General features: G+C 41.2%; 2 protein-coding genes across 7 annotated transcripts in view; both read right to left on the bottom strand.

The window, feature by feature from the left end:
* Positions 1-7,509, bottom strand: part of ankrd44 (ankyrin repeat domain 44) — a 43,387-nt gene extending 35,878 nt beyond the window's left edge. For 2 of the 3 annotated variants that reach the window (XM_046053359.1, XM_046053357.1), the window contains exon 1: positions 6,977-7,509. In XM_046053359.1, coding sequence (XP_045909315.1) covers positions 6,977-7,003 — 27 coding nt within the window. In that variant the 5' untranslated portion in view covers positions 7,004-7,509. The remainder of the gene's footprint in view (positions 1-6,976) is intronic. The other variant, XM_046053358.1, reaches the window with a different exon arrangement.
* A 4,166-nt stretch (positions 7,510-11,675) lies between these two features.
* Positions 11,676-25,933, bottom strand: sf3b1 (splicing factor 3b, subunit 1). Of its 4 annotated transcripts, XM_046054996.1 has the most exons (24): positions 25,795-25,931; positions 24,897-25,069; positions 24,611-24,712; positions 24,315-24,429; positions 21,811-21,890; positions 21,458-21,664; positions 20,790-21,264; positions 20,548-20,669; positions 20,231-20,428; positions 20,016-20,117; positions 19,440-19,619; positions 19,273-19,359; positions 18,553-18,823; positions 17,880-18,025; positions 16,688-16,834; positions 16,210-16,335; positions 15,425-15,646; positions 15,132-15,314; positions 14,923-15,034; positions 14,691-14,811; positions 14,469-14,600; positions 13,777-14,049; positions 13,436-13,652; positions 11,676-12,294 (listed from the first exon to the last, which is right to left on the bottom strand). In XM_046054996.1, the coding sequence occupies exons 1-24, from the start codon at positions 25,820-25,822 to the stop codon at positions 12,136-12,138; spliced, it is 3,978 nt and encodes a 1,325-aa protein (XP_045910952.1). In that variant the 5' UTR covers positions 25,823-25,931; the 3' UTR covers positions 11,676-12,135. The 4 variants fall into 4 exon arrangements, 2 of the variants coding, with proteins under 2 accessions (XP_045910952.1, XP_045910953.1); XM_046054997.1 differs by lacking the exons at positions 24,315-24,429; positions 24,611-24,712; positions 24,897-25,069; positions 25,795-25,931 and adding an exon at positions 22,245-22,944; XR_006825834.1 differs by lacking the exons at positions 11,676-12,294; positions 13,436-13,652; positions 13,777-14,049; ... (14 more) ...; positions 20,790-21,264; positions 21,458-21,664 and adding exons at positions 22,245-22,299; positions 22,941-22,999 and having other exon boundaries at positions 21,819-21,890; positions 25,795-25,933.
* Between the last annotated feature and the right edge of the window lie 1,977 nt (positions 25,934-27,910).

A 27,910-nucleotide genomic window follows, 5' to 3' on the forward strand; every position in this document is an offset into this window, starting at 1 on the left:
AGTATTTGCAGTACAAGCAATATTTTAGTGATTTCAGGTAATGTACTGGTGCAGTAACAACTCAAATCACTTTGTAACAGTTTCAAACTGTTTCAGCATACTTGAATGACAACAATCCAACATGTCTTTGTTTGTTGTTTCCACATTTCGATTTAAGAGCACATGAACACACCAAAATCGGAAGGTAGAACTGGACAACTCGGGAAATGGGACCATCCGAGGAGCACATGAATGCACCATTAGCTTAGCTTACCATAAAGACTGGACGAGGGGGTAAACAACAGCAAGCCTGGCTCTGTTTAAAGTTCAAAAATATGTCTACCATCACCTCTGAAGTTCATCAACTAACATGCTGTTTGTTTAATCTATACACTAACAATATAAAAGCAACCTAACGTTACTTTAGGTGTTGTAACTATTTCTTGGGGAACAGACCAGGTGCTGGCTTTCTATAGCCATCATGATGACCCAGCAGTTGTTAATGAAGAAGCAGTTAACAGCGTAACTCCCTGTTTGTGTACAGATTAAACAAAATAGAATGTCTTAGATTATTATGCGTTTTCATATTTCATTTTCTAAAGCTTGTTTCAGACAGAGGCTGAAATGCGGGCCTGCATGAAGAGCCAGTATAAGACAAAAATGTTTTTTTTTTTACTTTGAATCATGCAAAGCTGCCATAGAGGAGAGACAGAACTACAATATAGGGCTGAAAATGCAGTATAATAGGTAACCTTAAATTAGTGACTATCCACCTTCCAAGAGAGCCAGGCTAGCTGTTTACCTCTGCTTCCAGTCTTTATGATAAGCTAAGCTAACCATCTCCTTGCTCTAGCTTCACAAGACACGAGAGTGCAATAAATCTTTTCAACTCTCTGAAAGAAAATAATTGGCCTATTTCCCATCATTTTGAACTAGTCCTTTACTAGTCTAGTCCGTCCTCTAAATTTTGTAAAAAAAAAATTTTCAATCAGGCACTATCTGATCACAGAATAAGAAAACAAACAACCTTCAGGTACAGTTTTCAACACTGTGTCCTAAAGACATATTCCAGACGGTACCCAAAAAGTACGGAAGTTCAACACCTTGAAAAAAATATACTATGACTAAGAATGTGACCAAGACATCTGTGACATGAGTTTCTCCTCAACTCAAACTAAACTGGTTAAACAGGAGGGAGCAGGGCAGGTGGTTCAAACAACATCTGTCACTTTTTGAACTCTGTGAAACTTCCACCTGTTCTCGCACCAAGCACTGATTTCATGCAACCTAACAAAGCAGAAAGCACATCGCCATAGAGGAATTAAGTGGGTGACAGAAAATGGAAGGAGACACAGAGGAAGCGACTGTCCCGTTGTCCTTGCCATTTTCTCCTGGTCATTAGCCATCCAGCATGTTTTCATTCAAGCCTGTTAAGTTCAGGTTCAATCAGTGTTTACTTGAGCAAAGTGATGAGAGATGGATGGAGGGCGGGAGGGAGGACACGTTTAGGGTGGTGAACGAGGCCCCTGCTGGAGAGAGAAAGGGGGGCCGTGTAGAGAAGAAGCAGCCAACACTTGGCAGCATACGGCCTCTTTCACTATGCCTTTCTTTCTAAGTGCTCCACATGCACTCGTGCACACATTCTTGCAACATGCACGAAATCTCAGCTGGCAACAGTGCCTTGTCACAGCGCTGTGTGTGCGTGTGATCGCCATGTAGACTCTGGGAGACTGGTGCTAGCACAAGAAAGGCAACGAGATTTAGAGAGGGTGAGCATGAATGGGAGCCTTTCCTCAAACACATACCAGCCTCTAAACACAGAGAACTATTTTAGAATATGTAAAATCATTTTTGCCATTGACATTTGGCAAGACTTTTGAAGATGTAATAGAAATATGCTTGGGGCAGATTCTTTTACAGTGGAACAATAACTTTACTAAAAATTATATGACAATTAGCAACGGACCATTTGATAGAAACCTTGCCCCAAAACCGTAACTATGCACAGCAAGTCGGCTAAAAGTTAAAAGTTTTGTCTTTCAAATCAAGGAATCACTGTTAAAATACCTTGAATTTTCAATCTATAAATCTGCCACTTTTATCATTTGAAACTGCATATGTGTGAACAGGAAACCGGAGCCTCCAGGTCTGAAAAGTGAAGCCAATGATGAAAGTGTCTTAAACCATACAAATTAACCCGACTTCTCACCCGATTTATAACCTCAGTAAAACACTATTATGGTCTCAATCGCTAGTTTCAAGTCTTCTTTAATACTGCATGATGTTCATTTAGTAAATTATGGTCCCATTTAGAGGAGAATATACGTTAAAGTAGGTTATGCTTTACGCTTTAGCTACCTTGTGATGGACCTTGCTAGCAGTCAATGCCTATCCCATCCCAGCTCCCACCCTCACCTACAAATATGTTCACTTCTGGTTCCAAAAAAAAAACAATGTGGCGACGACCAAAATATCAAAGGCTTCAAAAGAGTAGTCTTCAAATCAATGTGTGACGTCAAGGTGGCCACGTCCACGTTCTTTTATCCAGTCTGCGAGTGGAACAGAGCCTTTCTCAACACTGTAGTGTGGCTCGCTTCATATGTTCAGATATATAATATTGTTATTTATTCAATATTTATGTTTTTAGCGAACGGTGTAAAAGTTTTCAGACAGCAGAGAGTTCAACTAAAAAATACTTTAGAAGAGAGTTGTGAGATGGTTTTTTGTGGATATGGATGAAACCAAGTTGCAATTACCAAAGTACCTGCGCTGCCACGCTTGTAGTTTTTTCAATGGTAGAAAAAGTACACAGATCTTTTACTTAAGTAAAAGTACCAGTTCAACAATGTAAAAATAGTCCTTAAGAAGGAGAAGTCCTTCATTGAAAATTCTACTTAAGTAAACATCCATAAGGATTATTAGCTAATTATACTTAAAGTATCAAAAGTACTGTAGCAGTGGTTCTCAATCTAGTGGTCTGGGCCTTCCAAATGGTAACAAGATAAATCTGAGGGGTTGTGAGATGATTAATGGGGCAGGATAGAACAAAAACAAAGCTCAGCTACACAAATGTTTTGCCATTTTGGGGATTTTCTCCAGCCTAAGCTGTTCTCTTTTTGTGAAAGAAATAGATAATTTTACCTCTTTAGGCCTCAAACTGTTCTTCAACGATACCATATGAGAAGTTCAATGGAAATGCTAAAGTGACAACTGGACACTTCTATAATGTAAGAGGTCACTGGTCTAATATTTAGCAATGCTTTGTTTTTAATGAGCTCATAATCCTTTTATTTTTCAGAGAGACAGATGAAAGAAATACTGAATGAGAGTTTGCATTGAGTTGCACAAGCTAGGGGGACAAAGGTTAGACAGGAAGTGACATTATAACTTCAGCTCTCTCTTGTGGTTTTGCTGATGCATCAGCCCGGCTCTGCTGCAGGTTATCAGAACAAAAATACTTTATTGATCCCCGGGGGGAAAATTCTTTTGTAACAATTGCTCACTTTTCATATCAAGGTATTCAGGAAATAAAAATAATAATAGAAAGTAGGTGAGTAGGTAAGTAGACAATATAATGAAATATATACATCTAAAAATATAAATATAAAAGGAGTGTGGATATGTACAGTATTTTACAGTATTAACAGTTATGTAATGATAAATAGTAGTAGTGAATTAAATAGTAATAATGAGTTACTAGTACTACTTACTAGTTAGTAACAACATTGTTACTTAACAGTATCTCCAACACACACTCGATCTAGATAGATAGATAGATACACATGTGTGTGTGTGTGTGTGTGTGTGTGTGTGTGTGTGTGTATAAATTAAAAGCCATATGTTCTGGCTCCACAGGACTTTCAACAATCTTTGAGTTTAGGTCTTTTTGCTCACAGTTTCACAAACTACATTTGGGTTGATCCTTTTTATAAAGTATACAAACTTTAACTTTGTTCTATATTATGTCATGTACAAGTATAGGTGACTCTGATTAAACAGTTTTGGTCTCACATTCCCACAGTTACACATTCACACCTGGAAGTTGCCCAGTCCAATCACAGTCTGATCTGCTGGCCACTGAGCGTTATGGGTCTTGCTCAAGGGCAAGCGCTTTTTTTTTACCCTCCCCACCCAGATGTATCCTGCCTGTCCGCGGGACTGAACCAACGACCTTCTAGTCACAAGCTCGCTTCTCTGCTCACCTTTAATTGGCAGCTTAATGCATGTTGTCCAATGCAGAGAAAGCATGATAAAATGAATAGAAACATGAAGCTCGTTAACACGTTAACATAAGCTTAAAGGTTTGTATTAAATTTGCATGGGATCAAGCGAGCCACAACCATAATTTCACATACACGTACTATATCCAGCCACTGAGCTGTGTAACGTAGATTATATTCTGAAGTGTAAGTTAAAGTTAGAAACAATGGTATCTCACTAGGTAAAGGCTTTGCATTTACAGAGGAGCAAAAAGCAGTAAATTAAATATAGTTAAAAATTAGGCTAACTTCATTACAAATACAAATGGAAGCAACAGATCATACATTATTTAAAATAATGTTTTCATTTAAAACTAAGAAAGCAGCCATTTGTATTTGCAAATGACTTCATGTATGGGGTTCAACCGAAACAGTCTTGGTCATGATCCAGCTAACTGTCCAGCTAACAGCAAATTAGCAGGTTTTGGGTTTAAGGACTTTTTGCTGTGACAACAGGTCCAGATGAATTTTAAGCAGCTTTGAAGCGCCAAAAAAGTCAAATCCTCAACACTGCAATGTGGATAAGTCGATGGAAGAAGATGCAGGTTTCCCTTCTCTCATTCTTATCCTACACAAACTTCCTCCATCGGATAACTTCTGTTTTCATAACACACGTCCCAAACACACACATATACAGTACATCCTGTTGTCCTATGTCTCCCTCCATAAAAGAAAGACTCTGCTCTGCAGCCATGTTGGAGGTGACAGGCCTCAAACTGTCTCGTCTCCTTCCCCTCGGCAAGTGAATCGCTAAATCAAAACCTGCTATTCTGCATGTTATTACTCCCTCTGTCTCCTTCTCCAAACGCACCTAAAATCATGAACAGAGGTCTGAATGATTCACCTGACAGACACAGGACGCAATAGAGGAAACCTTAAAAACGAGGACAAAAGGAGAAAAAACACCCACAGGAAATCTGATGAGCAAAATGGACATGCGCACAACCACTATAAAAACACACTCCAAACACAGTAGTGCTGTGGCGGAAAGACATAAGCCAACAACTTCCCGTGATTCCTTTTGCATTCTGTTGGAAAGATGATGTTTCACCCTTCTGTTTCGTGCATGTTTACATTACTAGCATAAGAAATAGGAGAAAATGCTGCTTAACACGCAATGTGTGCTTATTTATTAAGACAAAACCTATGTAGACTGTTGACCTTGACCTATGGACGCCATCATTACCTGCAAGGTTAAACCACATCGTGCAGACTTTCATGTGACTCGCTCATCATAAAAATCTGCAAGCCACTGATCTGTCTGCTGAGCTGAGGCATCCAGTTATCAGGCATGATCAGCATGTTGTCTGAAAATAACAGGAAGTCCCAACGTTCTGAGTTACATAAAAAAAAAGAAGTTCTTCCCTTCCTTGGAGTTAACGACAGATCTGATATGACTGGACAGACGAGGCTGCGTCACGCCGGGGATATCTAGCAGCACGTTTCAGAGAAGCGAGTGAGTGGAGTCTTCAGAACTCAGCTGCCTGTCAGTTCACTTGTTCATGATCAGATTTTTAAAAAAACCACGAGTTCACAGAAGTGAGACCAGAGAGACGAACTTATAAGGTGGCGCTGATAGTTTCACTACACATAACTGATCTGCACAGAAGTACCTTTACTGAAGTATTGTACTTGTTGGAGGTACTTTCTATTTTTACTCTGCTACATCTCAGAGGAAGATATTGTACTTCTCACTCCACTACATTTATCTGACAGCTTTAGTTACTTTACAAATTAACATTTTTGCACATAAAACATATGAAAAGTTTATAAAATATTTTTGCTGAACTTGAGTAATGGAGAAAATAGCAGATTAATCCGTAATGAAAATCATCATTAGTTGATACAAAAAAGTTTCTACATTGAGTACTTCTCATTTGTTTTAGTTATATTATTTTTATGTACATTGTTTTTTTGTAAACTGAAATTATTTAGGTTTTAGACTGTTGGTCGGACAAAACAAGACATTTTAAAGAAACACTTATTATTTTACTTTACATTTTATCAACTAAACAATGAATTGATTGAATAGAACAAATTATCATTAGTTGCACAAAAATCTAAACCCTTTTAGATATTTTAACTTGATAGTACATTCTTGACCTTGGCTTTCCACTGTATCACACAGTCTTCCTCAGCACACAGGAGCTACCCACTCCCCCTTTCTGTCATGATGATGTTCACATTTCCATTTTTGAACACTTAAAGTGGACAAACTTCCGAGGAGCATCATGTGATACAATCAAAAGCAGCTACTAAACAGACCTTGTGGGGAGAAATATGTCTCCTTGGCATAAAATCTTATCAGATTTTTGGTGTGCAGTTGGAGGTCTGTCACATGTAACACATATTTGAGCTACATGTTGCAGCACTGTGGATACACAACCCTGCATTTAGCTGCAGTTAATAAATCATCAACGCTCAGGCTTGCGGAAGGAAACGGAGCAGGAAGTGTGCGAGAAGTGGGCTTGTCCTATTTTTAACGGAACACCGAAAATGTTTAGCCATAAACGACAAGAGCAAAAATGAAGATGCATTTGAAACGAGCAGTTTTCCCTGCAGATTAATGACTGTATTCTGGTCACAGTCTGCAGGAGGGACGTGTTTTTAAATCAGCTGTGTTTGACAAAACGCCCAACACAAAGCCGAGATATTAAAAATAAATTTCTGCCAAACAGACGCGTTAAACGCTGGCTGTTTGGAGGCTAAGCTAACAGCAGCTAGCAGGTCCTTCCTACCTGGTCGGCCAGTTTGAGAACAGCCATCTCTGGGTCAGCTCCGGCTGCTCATCCACTCCCTCCGACACCGCAGCACCGTACACGGTGCGATGCTGCGCCGCTCCGCCTCTCCTTTCTCCGGTCTTCCCGCGGGACTTCAGGGGACAGGATGTAGCAGCGCGGCCGCTTCTCGTAGCTCTCTAGCGGACGATGATGATGATGTAGGCCGGGGCGAGCACCGGGACCATCAGCCCCGCTCCGCTGACACTATCTGCGGGGACGCAGCTGAGCCGAGGCGGCCGCGTTCGGTAGTCGCAGGGAGGCGGGGAAGCAGGAACGTCTTGACCCTGCGGTGTAAACAATCCACATTTACGGCTGCTGCTGCTGCTGTTGCACCGGCGTCCCAGGCGTCTCTCCGAGCCATACACCACCCACAGAAGCCTCCCTTCCTCCCCGGTCTGCAGAGCCACAAGCCTCCCGGAGAGGCAGCCAGGCTGAACTCAGCTGAACGCAGATCGACACAGGAAGTCGGCCCCTGTCTCTCCTCCTCTCAGATGCAGAAGTGGAGGAGAAGCTTCCTCAGCATCAACAACAAGCAGCACCCCCTCGCTGCTGCCATCAGCTGGATGCACAGGGACTAAAAAATGTTAAACTGCAACGTGCTGGAGTCAGAAATCATAATGCATGAAACATCAAAAGTACACCTACACAAGCTTTAATTAATTCCGCATGATGATGATGATGATTACACATATTCTTTATTATTCTTTTATACATTGTATTGTTTGATACATATACATATATATATGAAACAATTTTAAATATGTCACTTAAAATTTTAATATTTATATATTTTACGATTTTTGTCACCAAAGCAAATTCCTTGCATGTCTAAACATTCTGAATTAAGCTGATTTTGATTTAAACTTTATTTTACCCCTCAACATTTATTTGACACTTTGAAACATAAGATATGATGCAGTATTAAACTACTAATGTGACATTTTATGGACCAAACAACTAATCGATTAATTGAGAAAATAATCGACAGATTAATCGACTATGAAAATAATTGCAACCCTACTTTGAATTCTGCTCTGAGAGACTGAACTGGCGTAGGTGAGGATAATGTCTGTCTGTTTTAAAGGGTCATACCACTGTTTTTGTATGTTTTGGCTACATAATGTCTGTTGTATGTGATCAGTGATATATAATAATAATAATAAATTTTACTTGTAATGCACTATATATTTAAAACAAATCTCAAAGTGTTGCTGCCCTCCATTTAGGACTCTCAGGACCAGAGTCAGGAAACAGGCAGAAAACATTAGATCCATCACACCCCATTCCAACTTCCACACACATATATAAACATCATGTTCATCTAAATACAGATTGATAAAGAATTGGTCCAAGAACAAAACACCAAACAGCAAAACTTTTATTCTCTTCTCTTCCACCATCAGAAATCCACAGCCATCTCCTTCCCACCCTATGTGATTTTCATACAGGAAATTAATAGAAGCTAATAGCTGCTGGGAGGAAATTAAAATGCACTTTGAGCATGTAACACACTGTGCTGGGTTTATTAAAAAGTTAACATGTATAGTATGTTTTATGGGAGTTTGAGCAAATGGCTTAAAACCAGAAGAATAACCCTTTAAGAAACAGAAAGTGCAAATTAAAGCTTTTAAAAGTTTGTAGTTTTCATGACCATGTACTTTCCCACCACATCGCTGCTCATGTCACTTCATGTACACAAAGTTTCACTGTGGAAACATCTCTAATCACAGTCATCTCCCCGGGGCAGGTTGTAAAGGAGAGCTTTGCCAGGTTACCTCCCAGTGTTGACTCAACAAACCCACACACACACACACACAGCATCAGAGACACCACCATGTTTTCTTCATGGTTCATTGAGATGCATTCCAGAGGTTATAAGGGAAAGAAACTGAAGAGGCTCCTTATGGCGTCTGGGAGATAACATCATGAGGATGCTTTTTAGCCACGCTAGTAGCAGTCCATCTCTGGGTCGGTCGGTGCACCACTTCGGTCCAGACTGAAATACCTCAAGATATATTTGATGGATTGCCATGAAATTGAATACAGACATTCATGGTCTCCAGAGGATTAATTCTTTCTGACTTTAGTGATGATTTTTCACTTATCGTGTGAAACATCTCAACTTTTACCACAGGGATATGGTACAGCATTTTATACAGCCATTAATGTCTCCCAGATGATGTATCCTAATGACTTCAGTGATCCCATGTGGTTTGGAGTGGAAATGTATTGCACTTTTGGACAGATTTCCATGAAATTTGGTTCACACGTTCATGTTCCTCTCAGGATGAAGTTTAATAACTTTGGTGATTATCTTACTTTTCATCTTGAGCCATCATCGGGGTCAATACATTGGTTTATGACCCACGACCTGCAAAACAAGACATTCCCATTGGCCTCAGCTGCTCAGTGTTATGTGAGAATTCTACTAAATAGATAAATCTATCTAAAACCATGCTTTGGTGTTTAATTTATACCTCTTTACTTACAAGATGAACCAGATCACAAACAAAGAGGAAGATCTTGTATGAAACAAAATTGAAATCATATTCTCTAAATTAAAAAGAAATCAGGCTTGAATTCAAGGATGAACATGCCTGCTTTAACTTCAGCATGCTGGCAATAGCCTTTTGTACAGCCTCACAGAGCCATTTAACATCTACTCAACAAATTAGCCTGAAAACCGCACACAGCAGCCTCACCGTGGTGCAGCCCTGTGGGAACATGTGACCTGGGTCAGATGAGCCGCCACTCAGTAAATGTGATCCATAAATTCCTCTTTGCAAGTCCCAACTATACAACCCTGTAGTGCACATATTTTAATCAATACATATATATATATATATATATATATATATATACACACACACACACATTTGCATCTGTTTTTTAAGGGACATCCCTCTTGCTGCAGCCTCAAACACACAAACCAGATTTATTGCCTTCCTCCTCAGATTAGCAGACCCAGACTCTGCCAGGGGGAATCTGGGTCAAAGCGCATGAGCCTGGCTGTGCAGCAGTGGTGAATGGAAGGGAGGAAGAGTGGGGGGAGGTTTTTTTTCCATTGTGTGTCTCTAAGCGTTCATGCATGGTGGTGCAAAGGCTTGAGAGTTGTGATCTCTCTGCTTTTTGTTTTTCTAGTGCAAGTGAATTCCCAGTTTATTTGTCAGATACATGACGGAGAGGTGACACTCAAGGACACTCGGATGGAGTCTGATGGGGTAAAGAGGAGAGAGAGACGTTGAAGGAGCACTTTTCACTACTCATAATTCTTGGTACACTTAAGAGATTAAAAAGCACAAGAAAGCAGAGTTCAGAAAGTAGGCCAAGCAATTTGAAAAGGAGTCTGTGCATGAAACTGAAAGCAATTACAAGCAACTCATAGTTTTGGTCTGCCTCCATTATGTCAGACTTAGTTCACCCATATGATGTGAAGGATGAGCTCATCCTAAACAAGGCCACCAGGACAGACAACCCCCACACTCACATTACTTTATCTGGTTGTTGTGTCTCAGCAGAATGATAACAAGGAAACTAGGTTTGTTGTGATGCCAGTGTCGGAATGTAACTAAGTACATTTACTCAAGTACTACACTTAAGTACACAGGTTCATGTACTTTGAGTCTATGATTTCTGCACACAAAACGTTGTAAGAGCTTATAGACGTTATAGATGTTTTGTTATAAATTAAACTACATAACAGTAAATACAAACACAGCTGAAACAATTAGTCGATTGATAAGTAGATTCATTTTTCATGTAAAAACATTTAATTATTTACATTTATTTTTAATCATTTTAATGTTTAGGTGGTTGGTTGGACAAAACAAGCACTGAATCTGTCATGTTGGGCTCTGGGTAATTGTGACGGCATTTCTCACAATTTTCAAACCAAACAATTAGTTTATTGAGATAATAATCAGCAAATATATGAATAAGCACAGCACAGCAGTGAGTGGTGGATAATAACTTCCACCCTCCCGAAGGGAAGGTAAACTCCGACTCTACAGTTCTTGAGGAGCAGCGCAGCGACAGCATGGCTTTCAGGTGAGCGGAGAGGCTTACGTACATCGCCATGATTAAAATTGGTGGTTTTGGAAACACTATCACAGACAACTAAGAAAGCGAGGATATATTTCCATGTTTTGTAATTTTTGCTGAGAAACCTTTTACTTTTTCCCCGTTACAATAACTTATGAGGGGCAACTCTGCCTTCGTTACGAGTACTCTTTACTTGTATTGGTGCATTTTTACTGTGCCGTATTGCTACTTGCACTCAAATGCTCTGAATACTTTGCCATGGTTTACAATACTGCCAGCCATTTCTGAACATTTTGAACGTGTTTCTATGTGCAAGAGATTCCATGAAACGTGAAAATGAAATAATCTAAGTCTGTTGTTCCACACCTACTTAAAATCTGATTTGAAGCCCAACATGTCACTTATCCTTTATTTGGAAAATTGAAAAAAATTTGGAGAATAAAATAATGAAAATAGCATAACTTATGTTTCTGCCGTCTGTTTTGGATCATGTGCTTGGCTGCATTTCCCTTCTTACGTAAATTCACTCACCTACAGTTCATCGGTATAAATGTAAATATTCGACATGTGGTTAAAACTAAAAGAAAAAAAAAAAAAAGAAGCCGATACACAGAAATTTACTTTTATACACAAAGATTTTATTTGATTAAATAAAGCAACAATCTAATGAGAACAGAGGTGAAACGAGGAGATGGTGTGTAAAGGGCGCAGCCGGTCGAGAGGCCAATCAATACACACAAAAACAAAACATAATCCAAATATTTAAAACATTGTGATGACTGACTGCTCTGCATTCTTAAATCAAGGCTCGTCTGACCTCGGACTTTCCGGACAGGGAACACTCAAAGAGTAAAAATAAAAAAGTACGTACAGACTCTACAATGTCCCTTCTTTTAAGTTCTCCTAATTTCATGCTCATTTTCAATCCAGGGTCAATAATGTGGCTGAATGTGCCCGTGTTGGAACTGTGTTGCCCCGGGAAAGACAGTTGCTAAATAAAAACAGACTCGTTCCTAGAAGATAAGCGACGACAATGGAGAGTGATAACTGGAGGAGAAAAGCACATGAATTTGTATTTACAAGACGTAATCCAGCTCAAAGCGGACATACATGTTTTTCTCGTCGTTGTAGACTTGTGGGTAGTGGGCGATGAGGGCATCCTGTGAGCCGATGTAGATGGAGTTGTAAATCTTCCAGTAGACGTCTCGCACCTTCCTAGCCGGATGGAACAGGCCCTGAAGACACAACAGTACAGTTAGCACAGTGAAGTTTTATTTTTGATTACTGAACCACAACTAATTCAACACTTCAAAGTTTTCTTTACGTCCAGCCAATTGGAGTCACGTCTTACTACCCTGATAATCAAATCAATAAAGCTTTATTTATACTTTTGCTTTGAGTCTACACCGTAAGCTACACACATAGCCATTCACTTATACTTGTGCGTTGGTGTCTGAGTCGTTGCAGTTACACTACCAAACAAGTTGACAGTAGATCTATAGCGTCCACTGTGTTGACTTTTGCTGCAAACGAAAGCAACTTCCTGTTTAGCCCTCCGCTATTTGAATGGGGATAAAATGATACACGTGTGGCTCTGGAGACTTTTCAAATGTTACTGACCGAATAGATCACATTCTGATAGTGAAGCGAGTCATGTCGCATGGGTTGTGACGCTCAAATATATTGATCTACTGTGTAACAGCTGCCCGATTGGCCACTAGTAAAGTTAAAGCATGGAGCACTTCCTGTCTGCTGGGAGGCATTGCGCTGATACCCAGTCTACCAATCACAGGTCTTGCGGTCTTGGGGAGGTGCACGTTTATACTTTATAAGTACAAGATCATCTGTGACAGTAAACTGAATATATTTTGGTTGTGGACAAAACAAAATGTTTGAGGTGGTCATCTTGGGCTTCGGGTAACACTGATCGACATTTTTTAACCCTCTTCTGACAACTAATCAGTTAATCAAGAAAATCATCACAGATTAATCATTAATGAAAATAATCGTTCGTTACAGCCCTATTTCACACACAGCCATTATGTCCCCTCTACTCTTAATATTGTTACCTTTTTAAAACTTTCTTCTTAGAGATGTCTTTACAGCGCGGCGTGAGGAAATGTTTTTTATTTGTCAGTTTATTGTGTAACTTCTCTTTTCCTTGTTTTAAGGTTATATGGTGGTGGTGCAGGCGGGTATGATATGTTGCCAGTGTAAAAGCAATGACAAACTGGCTTTAAATATTTACTTTTATCATTCCTACTCCTCCTATTACTCCTACCCCCACCATCATCCCAATAATAATAATAATAATATGAAATTCAGCAGTACTGGAGATGTTTTCCATGTTAAAGGGACAGTGGTGTTTGTCCTCACCTGTAAGCAGTACTGCAGCATGCGGCAGGGTCCAATGGCGACCCTCAGGCCCTCCAGGGCCCCCATAACAGCCTGGATCACATGAGGGGAAGTCTCAAACACATTGGGCCACACGTAGTTAAGCAAGTGGTTGAGAGAGTCTTCACAGCCAAAACCGTAAACACCGAGAGACATGTGCTGGACCACCGCACTGGCTGTCTGTCTGTGAACCAAGTCTCTGCAGGACGACAGTAAGTAAGACAAAGTTCAGGTATTTTACAGTGTCCTCGTGAGAAAAGTAGTAATAAATAAACTATTAGGAGAGCACATTTGAGTACAGATATCCTCGTCTTCCTCCTCACCTGTCCATGAGTGCGTCCTCCAGCAGCGGCGTGACAGCGTAAATGTAGTCTTTGCCCATCTCTCCGATGTACTCAAACAGGAAGGAGAGGGACTTCAGCACACCATTCTGCACATTCAGCTCAGGCACACGGTACTCGTTCATGAGCGCCGGCAGCACTGTGAACGGCGAACAGGTCTCTGCGACGATGGCGATGGCCACAGTTGTGCAGACTCTGTTTTGACGCTCCTGGACCTTCAGGTTATTGAGTAGAGTGGCCAAAACATCATGGGGGCTAGGAGGAAGGAGGAAGGCAGAGTGCTGGTTTGCATATGGTGAACATTTTAAATTATAAAACAGACCAAAACAAGGCGTCAAGTTAAATTTAAGGGTTTTAATAGTACATATAATATATTTAATTATAATATTTTAAGTGTGATTTTTATTATTACTTTATTCAGTACTTTCCAATCTAACAATTCCTAAAGATATAATTGATTGAATTAATGCACACTGGACCCTGATAAGTGAAAATAGATGGATAATGAAGTTGACTCTTGACTGAAACAGCCTGCAATTAAAAACATACAAAAACATTTTAAAACTTTCAAAGTTTGTAATATCTTTAATACAATTATACTCAATTCAGAGATAGACAGAAACTGATTTGGTATTTATGAAGACCTCGATGACGCTCTGACAGATGACACTCACCCAATGGCTTTGGCGATATAACCAAAAGTGTTGACAGTCGCTCTGCGGATTGCCTTTTTGTGAGCCTTGAGCAGCTCCAGCAGTTCAAAACAAATCCTCATCCACTCCCTGGCCGACACGTATTCCGCTCCCCTGAAATATAAGCAAGAAGTTGGGATGAGGCCCCTAAAAGACACTAAAATCAGATCCTTTACCTTCAATCTGTGGTTTTACGTTACTGACCTGTCAGCAATCCTGCCCACAAGGTCGATACAATTCTCCTGCACTTTCTCATGTCTGTTCTTCAGGATGGGAGTCAAACGAGGAAGCAGGTCTTTGATTGGCGGGGTCATCTTGTGCATACCTTCAGAGAGGAAAATAATCTTATAGCTGTCCAGATGTTTCTTTTTCTAAACTAAAAACAAGCAGGTTTATCATTAAAAATGCAGTGATTTTTGAAAGTGAAAGGACTTACCAATAACATTAACAATGGCCTTCAGTGCTCCCAGGATACTTCCCAACACCTCAGGGTACTCTTCTCCCAGATACTCATACAGCACCACACCCAAGTGACCCATCAGCTTTTCCTGCAGATACAGAAAGAGGACAGGCATTAGTCTAAAAAACCAAAACATGCATCTTATTTTAATCTGTCTGCTGAATGATAATGTCTTCCCAGCGTACCTCCTGGCAAGTCTTCATGACCACGGCTGTACGGGAGATCAGGTCAGCAGCCTGCTGACGGACTTTAGCAGACTTGTTGTTCAGACGCCACAGCACCGTACCACAGATCTGAGGCAGGTAGGGCTTCACACGCTTCCCGAGGGCATTCACCACCGTGCCAAAACCATTAAGCATCACAGAGTCCTGGAGAAGAAGTAGAAGGGATGAAGTTAAAACATTCTGTAAAGACTGGCTTCTTCCTGTACTGAATGGTGCACATTTTATAACAGACTTCTGAGAGTCACCCCGCTCACCTCTGTTGTCTGTTCCTGGAAGGCATACAGGATGCCGTCGATCAGCTGCTCCTCCAGCTTGTGGTCGATGTCGGCTGCACCCAGGTTGCCCATGATTTTTTCAATTGTCTCCATCACCATTTTTCGGTACTGCTCTGCCTCATCTTTCAGGTCATCAACGATGCGAGAAATGATCTCTGCTGCTCCCACTTTGTTGGCCAACTCCACTGTGGTGTCCACCAACTGTTTAACGGAAAAAAGACAGTTCAAAAACGTGCACGGGATGTGTTTTGAAGCTGAGTCTCCTGCAACCAGCCCAAAAAGTGTAGATACAAATACAATAAATAAAATCAATAAATAACTAAATGATGTCAATGTATTACTGTAACCAACGGGTGCAGGTTGAGAACAGACGAGAAGTAAAGTCAGGTCTGCTAGCTCTCATGTTGGTATTAATCTAGCGAACGACTAGCCCTGATCTGACCATGGACTGGTTGAACAGGCGAGAATAGTTCGCAAGAAGCAGAATGCGTGTATTAAGCTGAAAACAGGCAAAAGATCTCGGATTTGTGTGTGTGTTCGTTCATTATCCATGTAATGGCTTTTTGCTTTCTTGAATTCTGTGCAAGTTGTTTTGTTATTGTGGTTCAGCACAGGAATAGTAATATTTATTGTATAGTAGTATTGTACGAAGCTGCATAAATCAGCTATTTAAACCCCGTTTTCATTCATACTATACAGTCCAGTAAACAAAGTGCGGTGGAATTGCCTTTTGTTAAGTTGACGATGAACTTCTGTTTGCTAACCTGTCTGTAGTTGCGTCTGTCCAAAGCCATCCTGTGCTGCCAGAAGTGCTTAAAGAAGGGCGGCAGGATCTCAGTCTTAATGTAGTTTGCTTCCACACCATCAGTGCCGCAACACTGCTTCACCACCTGTGAGACAACACAAGTGCAAGTCAGAGACGGAAATTTGGGACCGAGCATATCAACAATTATTTCTCGCACCCGAGTTCAGACAAAGAGCAGATAGGTCAGATACGACCAGGGTTTGTAAATGTAACCAACGGGTGCAGGGTGAGAACAGAGAGGACACAGGTGTCAGCTCTGCCAATTCTCATGTTGGTGTTCATCTAGCGAACAACTAGCCCTGAAGCAACCACATAATGGCTGAACAGGTGAGAATAGTCGCAGGAAGTCAGCTAATGTTTAATAAAAGCATGGAGTGGGCATCTGACATACATTCACTGAGCGTTATATACTATGGCATTACTTCCACTCCCCTTACCTTGAGTACAATCTTTTTCATCTCTTCATCAGGGGACTGGAACTCCCTGATAAGGATCAGCATCACCTCCCTGGTGTAGTAGTTTGCATACTCAGCATCCATCAATGGGATTAGGTAACCGATAGCTTTGAGGAAAGCGGCCAGACCCTGGGGATAAAGGGGAAGGAATAAATTGTAAACTTAGCTCACAGATTGTGGGTTGTAGCCATTTAAAGAGGTCACATTACGCTAATTTTCAGGTTCAATCTTATTTAGGGGTTGTACCAGAACAGGTTTACATGGTTTCATTTTCAAAAAACACCATATTATTGTCATACTGCACATTGCTGCAGCTCCTCTTTTCACCCTGTTTTGAAGGCGTCGTTTTAGCTATGGAGTGATACATCTTACCTCTACAAGATCTTTGTTGGCAGTTGCACATGCGCAGATCTAGTTAAGGACTATTAACCAATCAGAAGCAGAGTAGGGCGGGGCCCTGAGAAGCCGGTAAACACAGCTTCGGTTCAGCTGTACATGTTTCCCTTACCAGATTGGCAACATGGACTAGAGCAAGAGTGAGTTCTTAATCTGTAACAAAAGTATCTTTCATCCAAGATTTAACTGAGCTCTGTCTCTACATCAGAGTAACAACTTTATGTCCACTGACTGCCTGGAGGGTAGCTAGTGTTTGGAAGGGAGAGGAGAGGCAGACGTCTTGTCACTGTGTTCTGCAGCTCAGAATGTTTTTCCACATGTGTTTTTGAGGACTTGTCGGACTAGCAGCTTGGGGAGTATTATGACGCGCATTTTGCTGTGAGGTCACAGGGACCAAAAGGAAAAGGCTGGACTACAAATGAGGTGTTTTCAGGCAGTTCAGAGCAGTGTTTTCTCTGGGAGATGGAAACACACTTTGGGCTTTTTCACTTTGCAAACCTATTACATGCACAAAAAAGATTTGTAACTTTATAAAGGAGAGGGGAAAAAGCCAAAAAGCATAATATGAACTCTTTGAGTTGTCTGATGCTCTCAGAGTATTAACAGTCTTTCATCTGACCTCTACTGACAGCAGCAGCCCCTTCAAGGAGACTTTATAGCAAGCAAATATTCACACTGTAGCCACATGCAGGCTCAGCGCTGGGTGTTGATCTTGCAATAAAATACTGTTCTTTCCTCCAAAAAACTTCACAAGGTAACTTTTTGTATTTTTTCTTACCTTTCCTCTGTGTTGTCTGATACCCTTCCAGAGGGGCTTGAGAACTGAGTCAAAGGACTCGATACCATAGGGTGTAGCAGCTTCAGCGAGGGCAGCTATAGCCAGGGCACTGATGGTCCTCACTTTCTGCTGCTCATCCACCAGACCTGTGGCATCACACAGTCAAAACAAACAGTCAGAGCTTGAACACATTTCCTTCCAGCCATCAGGACAGTGTTGATTGAACAATAACGAACGGCACCTGCATGTTTCATTATCAGTTTAAAGCACACTTTTTAAAATCTTTTCAGGGTTCAGCTTACAGTGACAACTTGAAAATTAAAAATACATAGTATAAATGTGTGGAAAATTGCAGCTGCCAATAATTAAAAAATGCTCAATATAGGTTTTCAAAACTTAGCTGTATCTTAAAAAAATAAAATATGCTTGCAGAATCTATATCAAAGTATAGTAGTAGTAGTAGTATATAGTCAGAATGAGAGCTGTAAAGGAAATTGGGGAGCAATCAAATATAGATTTGGCCTTCAAAAGTATCAAAACACACTTAAACGATGCATCTGCATGTGAAACTAAAACCTAACTGGCTGTAATGAACTGCGTGTGTGCGCTTTAAAAAAGGGTTGCCATTGGTAATGACCAACAGTGTAAGCCTTCACATGTGACCATGACTGACCGTGTTCGATAATCTCAACCAAGCTGCGAAGGTGGGGCAGAATGGCACAGCCCATGAGGATGGCAATCTGCTGCACGATCTTGATGCCTGTGTGCCGGGCCTGCCAGGATTTCTTGCTTTTACACACAGCTTTGAGGAAGGGCAGGAGAGAGGGAATACCAAGAGCAGAGGCCACCACGGCAAAGGCTCGGGCGGTGGTGTTTCTGACGTACTCATCCATGTTGTCAATATCAGGTCGCATTGTGGAGATCATCGTAGCCAACCCAGCAGCCTGGGACGGACAGGAAGAAGACAAATGTCAAATATCTCAGTCATTGTCACACATTTACTGAGTCACAGACAGTGATCAGAAACCACAAAAAAGCTTGTTTCTACAGAAAATGTTTTAAATAGTTTACATTAATCAACAGGATAACTGCTGTTCATAGCAACCATTGGTTGTGTGCATTTATTTAGACTGAATTTTGAATGTCATAGTGTCAATAACTAATATCTATTAAAAGCAATAAATAACTAAATGATGTCAATGTATTACTGTAACCAACAGGTGCAGGTTGAGAACAGACGAGAAGTAAAGTCAGGTCTGCTAGCTCTCGTGTTGGAATTAATCTAGCGAACGACTAGCCCTGATCTGACCATGGACTGGTTGAACAGCCGAGAATAGTTCGCAAGAAGCAGGGAGAGTGTGCATATCTTTTTATTTTATGTGTTCTACATTACCTTTGCCAAGTTAGAGATGATTTCTCTGCCTTCTACTCTGGCATAGTAGTCCTCATCAATCAGAAGGGGCTCAATCACCACCAGGATCTGGACACAAAAAGGACAATTAGTAAGTTTGTCCGACACAGTCTACTCAAATAAGTGCAGCTCTCTCACACCGAGCCTACCTTGTGTACGTATGGTCGAACCAGGTCATCCAGCTTGTAGAGGATGCGGTCAATGACTTTAACCAGCAGGTGGCGCTCCTGGTCTTCTAAGGTGGGCGACATGAGCAATGGCAGGATCTGGTTGAACAGAGGGCCTGCTCCGAATTCACGAGCTTTATCGGTGATCTGACGCAGAGCGGCCTAAGACAGGAGAGAGGAGAATTAGTCGGGTGGTTGAAATCACATTCATTCATACGGCCTTCGGTCTCTTAATAACAGATCTCATGATTTCTGTCTGCTGCTCCCAGCAGAGCATGATGGCCAACACTTAGACCTCTACTGAAAACAGCAGTTCCTCAAAGAGGGGATTCTTTAGCAAGCAAATATTCACACTGTAGCCACGTACAGGCTTAGTGCTGGGTGTTGATCTTGCAATACCGTTTTTGTGCTTTGTGCTTTCACAAGCCTCCATGGCAGATAAAAAAGAAATAAGGGAGAGCACGAGGCTCAAGGGGAACACAGGACATGTTGAGGTGTGTTTAAAAAGGGATACTGGAAATAATATTTCAAAGTATGGGAATATCAGCAGCGACCAACCTTCCTCATGGGCGGTGTTCCATTTTTAATCTTCAGCAGCAACTTCATGATCTTCCTCTCTTTTTGCTCCTCTGGGCTCAGCGTGGACTCATCCACCTCCACCTGACAAACACACACAGCTAGTCATCAACACACATGCTGACCTTCAGACAGGACAAAGATCGAGCCGTTTCACGGGGTTTTACGTATGTTGTGTGCACAAAAGTGATGCTCACCAGCAGTTTGTCGAAATACTGGATGTCATCGGGTTTGAGGAAGGGGAGGTTTCCTGAGGGCTGGTCATTCATCTGTTTTGTGGTGCGGTCCTCCGCCTGCATGTGGAAGCCTGTCATGCCTCCAATAGGGGTGGGCGTTGCTGACAGCTTCCGGGCCGGAGTGCGGATCGGCACATAGCCTGCTGGTGGAGGCAAGACCTGTGGAGAAGAGAAATACACATCAGTACTGGGACTACTTGTAAAGATATTTATTTGTTTATTTGTAGAGTTTTAAAGGCAATAAAAAAAAGAAAAAAGAAAAAAAGGGGGTCATGAACCTTGTATCCTTCTGGAAACATGGCATCAAGCTCCTCGTCTGTGAGAGGCCGGTTCCTCTCATCAATTTCCCTCTCCCACCTCCACGCCTGCAGCTGTTCTGGAGTCATGCTCATCAGGTGGCCTGAAGAAAACAGAAGAGGAAACACAGTAAACCCATTAAGGTGCTACAGGATCCATGTGACTAATAAATATACAAATATATATTATTGTTTGGATTTCTATAAGCTTCTGCAATATTTACCCGGTGTTGGGGTAGCCATGTTCATAGCTGGCGTTCCTATGGGAGTCTTTCCTGGGGTAAGTAGAGGTGTTGAGGATCCCATTTGACTGGCAGGGGTTTCATCCCACCGTGACTTCCTCTTACTGGCCCCTGGTGTTGGGGTCTCGCCCACAGACTCATCTCCTCTGTCTGTGCGTGGCGTTTCAGCCCAGCCACTCCCGTGTCCCGGGGTCTCTCTTTCTGTCTTTGGGGTTTCGTCCCAGCGGTTCTTGCGTACACTTCCTGTGGCCCCACCATGGCCAGGCGTGGCGTGACCGGGTGTGTCCCTGCCAGGAGTGGCAGCGCCAGCAGGTGTGTGACTGGGAGTGGGGTCCCACATGCGAGTACTGGGAGTGGCCCCTGGGGTCTCACTGCCTTTAGAACGGCCAGGGGTTTCATCCCATCGGCTGTTTGAAGGTGTGTGTGCAGGCGTGTGTCCAGGGGTGTGTCCTGGAGTCTAAAAGGGACCAGTAACAAAGAAGAGATGAGATTAAAAACACAAGTTTAAAATCATCGCATATTACTGGATTCCCTTAATTTACAAAATTAGTTATGTAATACTGAGTACCAACCGCAATATTTTAGTCAGACGCTAACATCTATCTACTTATCTATCAAGTAGTTAAGAAGCTTAAACTTGAGTGGCTCACCTCAGCAGAGGAATCCGCCTGATCCCAGCTGGACATCTTTTTGGGTGTAGAATTAGTGGGGGTTTGGTCAGCTGTCTGGTCCCAGCGGCGCTTACGTTTTGCTGCAGCGGCAGCGGCGGCGGCAGCAGCTTGGCTGGCAGCAGACCCGTTGACAACTTTCAGGTCCCCTGATTTGGCCTTCTCTGCCAGCTGCTGACGAATCTCTCTCTACATGCAAAAACGCACAAACATAAGGATAAATTGTACTGCAACAAAGCACAGGACTGTATATATTAACACCTGACATCTTTATCTAGAAGCCATCTGGAAATATTTTGCAGTACATGTCAAAGAAAACACGAGTACACGCTTACCTCCTCTTTGGACAGGTTCTGCTCCAACATGACGTCCACATATGACCTGACTTGCATCTTGGGGTCCGGTGTTTTGCCCCCTGCGCGAAAGAGCACCAACAAGAACATAGGACACTCATCAGTATACACTCTGGGGACCCAAGTTATTAGAAACACAGCAAGCACAAACACAGCCAGCTAACCCTGACTCTCTTTACCAACAGATTTAACTTACGTTCCTGTTTTTATAAAGAGCTGATGCACAAAACAAGTCCTACTGAATAACATACAATTATACATTTGTCTCTCTTACATACAGTCGTAGCATTCTAATGGAAAAACAAGCAGATACATAGAGAGAAGAGCTGTGGTTGTGGTGTTTTCTTTAAGTGGATTAAGAAGTTATAGCCATCACTGATGCAGGGGTCCTGGGCTGTGCTCTTCAGTATACGTACACTTTCAGTGCCAAGGGTCCTTCTGCAGTCAGACTTCAACCGGCAGAAAAGAAGCCTAGAAAATTTCTCTTTACCATTAGTAACACTTTGGAAAAGGGTTTGAACTCACACACAACAGAATACCACCTGTGTTGCATTGATTTACGGCACTCAAAGAAACAAAGTATCTTCTGGGGGCATAACCAATCATATGAGACCCTGTGGCCCAGATTCCCAATTATTTAGGCTAGCATATAAAACGAAGTCAAGATTTTGAGGCTACATCTAGGAATGACATTACAACAGAGCAAAATATATAAATGAGGGGGAATATAATCATAAATCTAGCCCCAATGTCAGAAATATAATGATATGACATGCCAGAGCCACACTGACTTATAACAGCAGTGGTTATTATTCAATCATCATACATGTAAATCTTGACTTCCTTTTCAGGACAAAAGGTAACTGATAAAATAAGGCTAAGATATAAAGTCAAATATTTGGGCAGTAATTTTCCATCATGAATGTATGGAGGACTTTATCTAAATTTGTTGGGAAATGATAAGCCAAATAAATAACTTAAGAGGCTCTTTGGGGGTTGAGGTTTGTCGTAGCTGGGCTGCATCTGATTCCCCTCACAGGCCCCAAACAAGCAGCCAGTAGACCCTGACCAAACTGACAAGTGCACAGTTCTCTGTGTTCCCCATAACCTACACAGGATGAGTTGCTGCACCCTTAACAGAGTGCAGTACAGGACTGGCAAAGCAGTACTGCTGTAGGAGAGAAATTAAGGACAGTTAGTATGGGCCTGTGGTATTGTGGTACACAATTTTCTTGATAACATATTTCTATTTTACAGAGAGAGTTGTAAAATAAAAATATATTTACACAACAATTTTGTACATAGAGCTCTCTCTACATGCAGGCTTCAAATAAGCCCTACCTAGACCAAACCTGAAACACTCAGGCCATTTAAGTTAATGTTGTCAGGGGAAGTGAAGATGCAATAAAAATGGAGAGATAGATAAACTAGCTGGCTCATCATTATTGTTTGTGGTTTATGTAAAATACTTGTATGTTTCTACACTTAAAATGCCATTTCCAGGCACAGGTTTAAAGTCTCAAAATTTATAATAAAAAGGTATATAATCTTGGAAGCCTGGAAATCATGATCCTCAGATCTGTAAAAAAGCTGAGGCCCAAGGACACTGCACATCTATCAAAGTGTTTGCGGTACCACAGGACACTTAAATTACAGCCCAGGCAAAGAGAGACTGGGAAGACATGACACCTGACTGACCTGATCGAGGGTATGACTTTTGTGTTGTTACATAACCCTAACGATTCTGGTTGACTACACCAAAGTGACCCAGCACATTTCTCTCCACTGCCAGCCATCTAACGCTCTAACTATGAGCGGGCAGGTTATTGTTTTGTTATCAGTTACTGAGCTCAGCACATTTGCAGGTGAATTACACAAGAGCTAACCCTCAAACTTACATCTCTCATCTTCATATGCTATGACAAAGGGACACTGCACTTTCCCATCATAATTTAGGCTGACGCTGAACATGGGATTGTTAACCCTTCGACGCACACACAACCCATCTGCGACCCACGTTTGTTAGGTGAACTACCCCTTTCAGCATTGAACACCTAACCACCTCTCCCACTGAAAAGCATGGTAACCCTACAATGGGTTTAACTTTATTTTGTTGCACACACAAGGATACAACTCTCATTTTGCACATTCAGATCAAGACAGTGATATTTTTCCAAACCAAAATAATGAAGATAAGCCTTGAGCCCACACTGACATGTGTTGCAAAGTTGGAAGTTGATACAAATGCAGATCATACGAGGAAGAAAAGGGAACGACGACACAAAATGTTCTTGGACCACAAAGGATTGACCACAGGGAAGGCATCATGTCTGGGAGGCAAGCTATTGCATTGTGGTCGAAGGGTTGAACAGCAAAACTATTGGTGTGAAACCATTGGTAGTCATGGGGGTCAGGAAAAAAGTGAATCATGAAAAGGGGGAGCAAATGGGGAAGGTATAATGAAGACGAAAAAGAGCAAAATTTACCATCTGCAAAAGGGTCGAGACGCTCAGGTGAGATGATCATCTGTCTGCGCCGGGCTTTGTATTCGTCTTCCCTCTCTGCGATCTTCTGTGGACGATGCTCTGCAAATGGGTCATACTGCAAAACAATGATGGGTAGAGAATGTCAGTGTATTTCTAAATTACAAACAAAAATCCTTTTTAAAATTCTACAATTCTATGATATCTGAAACGTCACTTCAACTCCACAGAGAGACGATATAATGGCAAGAACACAGGGATGAACTTGTGAATTTGAGACACACTAAATCAACACATACTTGCTCATCTGACTGAGGAATGGCATTGAGTATTGCCACTGGTGCATGGTACCCTGGCTTCTTTTGTCCCAACAAGCTTGTTGTTGAATCCTCTTCATCATCCTGAGGAAAGAAAGAGAAACAGGAGTCTAGTCAAATCTCGCCTAAACGGCAAGACTCTCCTAGCTCATATGCAACAGGCAAAGAGGGAGCACTCAAGCTCCAAAAAACTGTGGCAATGCAAGAGAATTAAAGTTCATCCAACCGTATCATAACATATTTTAGACAAAGGAAACTCTCTGCTTACCTCCTCCTGTTCATTGGCAGCAATGGAAGTGACATATCCAGCAAAGCGACTGTCGCTGCCTCCATAGATCTCCTGGTCATAAAAGCCGGTGGAGTCAAGGCCCACTCCCTGGTCTCCTTCCTCCAGGAGGGTAGCCTTCATCCCCTGGATCTCCAGGATCTGGGCCTCGATGTCTGCAAGTACAGTGAAGAAAATAAACGAGAGTGATCAATTACAGATGACAGGAAAGCTCCTACTTAAAGTATTACTTTATGATACTTTTAAAGGAACAGTACTTAGACATACATCTTTTTACTCTACCACATTTATTGATTAACTTTAATGTTAGTCACGTTGCAGATTCGCGTTAAAAATACAAAATATAGTCAAATACATTTTAACTTATTATTATAGGTTATGATAAGCCCTGTTCCCTGAGTGGGAAATCCACATACATATATACAGAGGCTGTATATGTGTAACTTAGTTATGTTAATTGAGGCCACTGCTAACAAGGTTAGCCATTTGATTACCATATTAGCATTTAATCAACAGTAAATAGTGATAACTTGGTCATACAATAAATGGTGTGCCTAAAGATTAATCTGATTGTGTCGGTGAATCTGGTAGCGAAGTTAAATATATATATGCACAAATGCTTAACAATGGCAAATACTGCACGGTGACGGTAGCTAAGGGTAACTAGCTAGCTAAGAAGCTAGCACCCAGCGCCATTATCTAAACCGCGTCCGCGTTGCGTCGTATCACGGCCTGCTGCTTATTGCGTTTTAAAACAATCAATACATCAGTTATTGCTCCAAAAATTCCAGCATTTACTACGGCATTTCTCGACGCCTTATATTGTGAAAAAATAATCATAAACAGGGTCCGTTTAGTTATTTAAAATTTTGTAATTTACCTTCGTGCGTTTTGGCGATCTTCGCCATTTTGGTGGTGGTTGTTCGACTCTGAAACCGGAAGTGTGTTGTTCCAGAGTTCCGCGTTATTTTTGACAAATCTGCCTCTGATTGGCTAGTAGTTGTTGCCTCCGCTGGTTCGGTTGGTTAAGATTAGAGTGAGGGTGGGATTAGGGCAAGGTTTAGCCAATCAAAGGCAGAGTAGGAGGCGGGACTTAACGCGAAGCTGGTGTGCTATGTATGGGTGTGCTAGTGAAGTGAGGGTTGTAGTCTTTTTCTAGCTGTTCTCAGAGTATTTTGACACACGTTTACTTGTTATTTGTTTTGTGAAAAAGGCAAAAAGAGTGGGTTGATCAACAGAGGGCGTTTTTGTGATAGAAGAAAGTAGATTGATACCATAGTGTAGTACAAGTCACACAACACAGCAAAATGTACTTCAAGTATCAAATCAAAAGGAAAATGCTTTAAGTATTGTGTCATTATATTTTAAATTATTGGACTATTCTTATTGTTGCATTAATATGTAAGCAGCATTTTTGTGAGAACTGGTTTAGATGGGGCTAATTTTATTTAATTTATACACTGTGTTGGGTGGTTTAATCTATATTAATGAATACTTTTTTATAAAGGTTTCATATTTTGTATTTAAAATAATTATTCTGAAAAGTAACCCTTGATGTAAAAAAATATACTGGAGTGAAAGTACAATATGTCCCATTGCAATGTAGTTGAGTAGAAATATAAAATAGAAACACAAAGCAAAGTACCTCAAAAATGTACTTTAGGTTACTCATGTACTACACTTGAATTTGAGCACTGTAGCAAATGTACTACTTAATACCACTTTGTATGTGTTTACAAGTGTTGATGTGGCATGAAAGTTGCATACATCTATTGATGCACTTGGAGACATGATCCGTGATAGTACCTGGGGTCATCGGGTGTTACGGGTGTTTCAACTTCATACCCCCCTCACTCAGGTCACCCGACCGGGAGTGGTAAAGTACCGGCCCTTGTCCAAGAGGCATTAGCCCACGGCGTGTCCCTCCTGATCCACAGCCATCTTGAGGCTTTCACTGCTGCCTCTGAAGCTCTGCCAATGACTTTTCTTTTAGGTGCACCAGTAAAGCCCAGGAGGATGAATGCCTTGCACATTGATTTATCCGCAAAGCCCCTGCCCCCCACTTCAATGGGCATTCACTGTGTACACAACCCCCTCCTGCGGCACTCCTCTACCAGATCTGCATATTTCCCTTTCTTCCTCTCATTGACCTGCTCCATCCGCTGCTCCCAGGGCACCATGAGCTCCAACATGACCACCTGCTTTTAGTTGGGGATTGGGGTGTTCTCCTTGCAAAAATAATACATTTAACACAGTATAATATTACGACAACTACTACTACTATTGTACTTGTACCTTGTACTATCAGTAACATTATTAATCATTTATTATTGTTATTATTATTATTATTATTATTATTATCACATAGCGACTTTGTAACATATTGACAAAGTGATTTAATATCATGGTAATGTGTACACTGGATACTGTTTAATGCCTCTTATTATTATTTATTTGTCACTTTTGTGTATTGTATATTATATTGTATATACTATCTATATCATATCCATCTGATAATGTACAGAATAACTCCTGCACAAAAATATGCTCTCACTTCACCATTGTCCTGCTGTCTCACTGCCAACAAATGTTGTTGTTCACGCTTGTTTGTTTACGTTTGTCCTGTGTATGTGTATTGAGAGCAAAGTACAATCCAAAGTCAAATTCCTTGTATGTGTACACATTCCTGGCCATTAAAGCTGATTCTGATTATTATATTGTTATATTGTCAGTATAACGGCACAGCAAAATGATCATACAGGAGTTTCAACCAAAAGACAAAAAAAATAGCGTAGTATAGCCTTTATGAAAGAGGATTTAATGTAGGATTGTTAGTGTTCCTAATAATTGGCAACTGACCAGTTATGGAAAGTAACTAAGAACAGTTACTCAGGTATTTAATAACTTCTGTTACTTTGCAGATTCAGATTAACAATACAAAATATTACATTTTAATGTATTGTTATAGGTTAAGATAAGCAGGGGGACATTCACAA

Source organism: Micropterus dolomieu, linkage group LG07 (genome assembly GCF_021292245.1).
Source record: "Micropterus dolomieu isolate WLL.071019.BEF.003 ecotype Adirondacks linkage group LG07, ASM2129224v1, whole genome shotgun sequence".
Taxonomy (NCBI): domain Eukaryota; kingdom Metazoa; phylum Chordata; class Actinopteri; order Centrarchiformes; family Centrarchidae; genus Micropterus; species Micropterus dolomieu.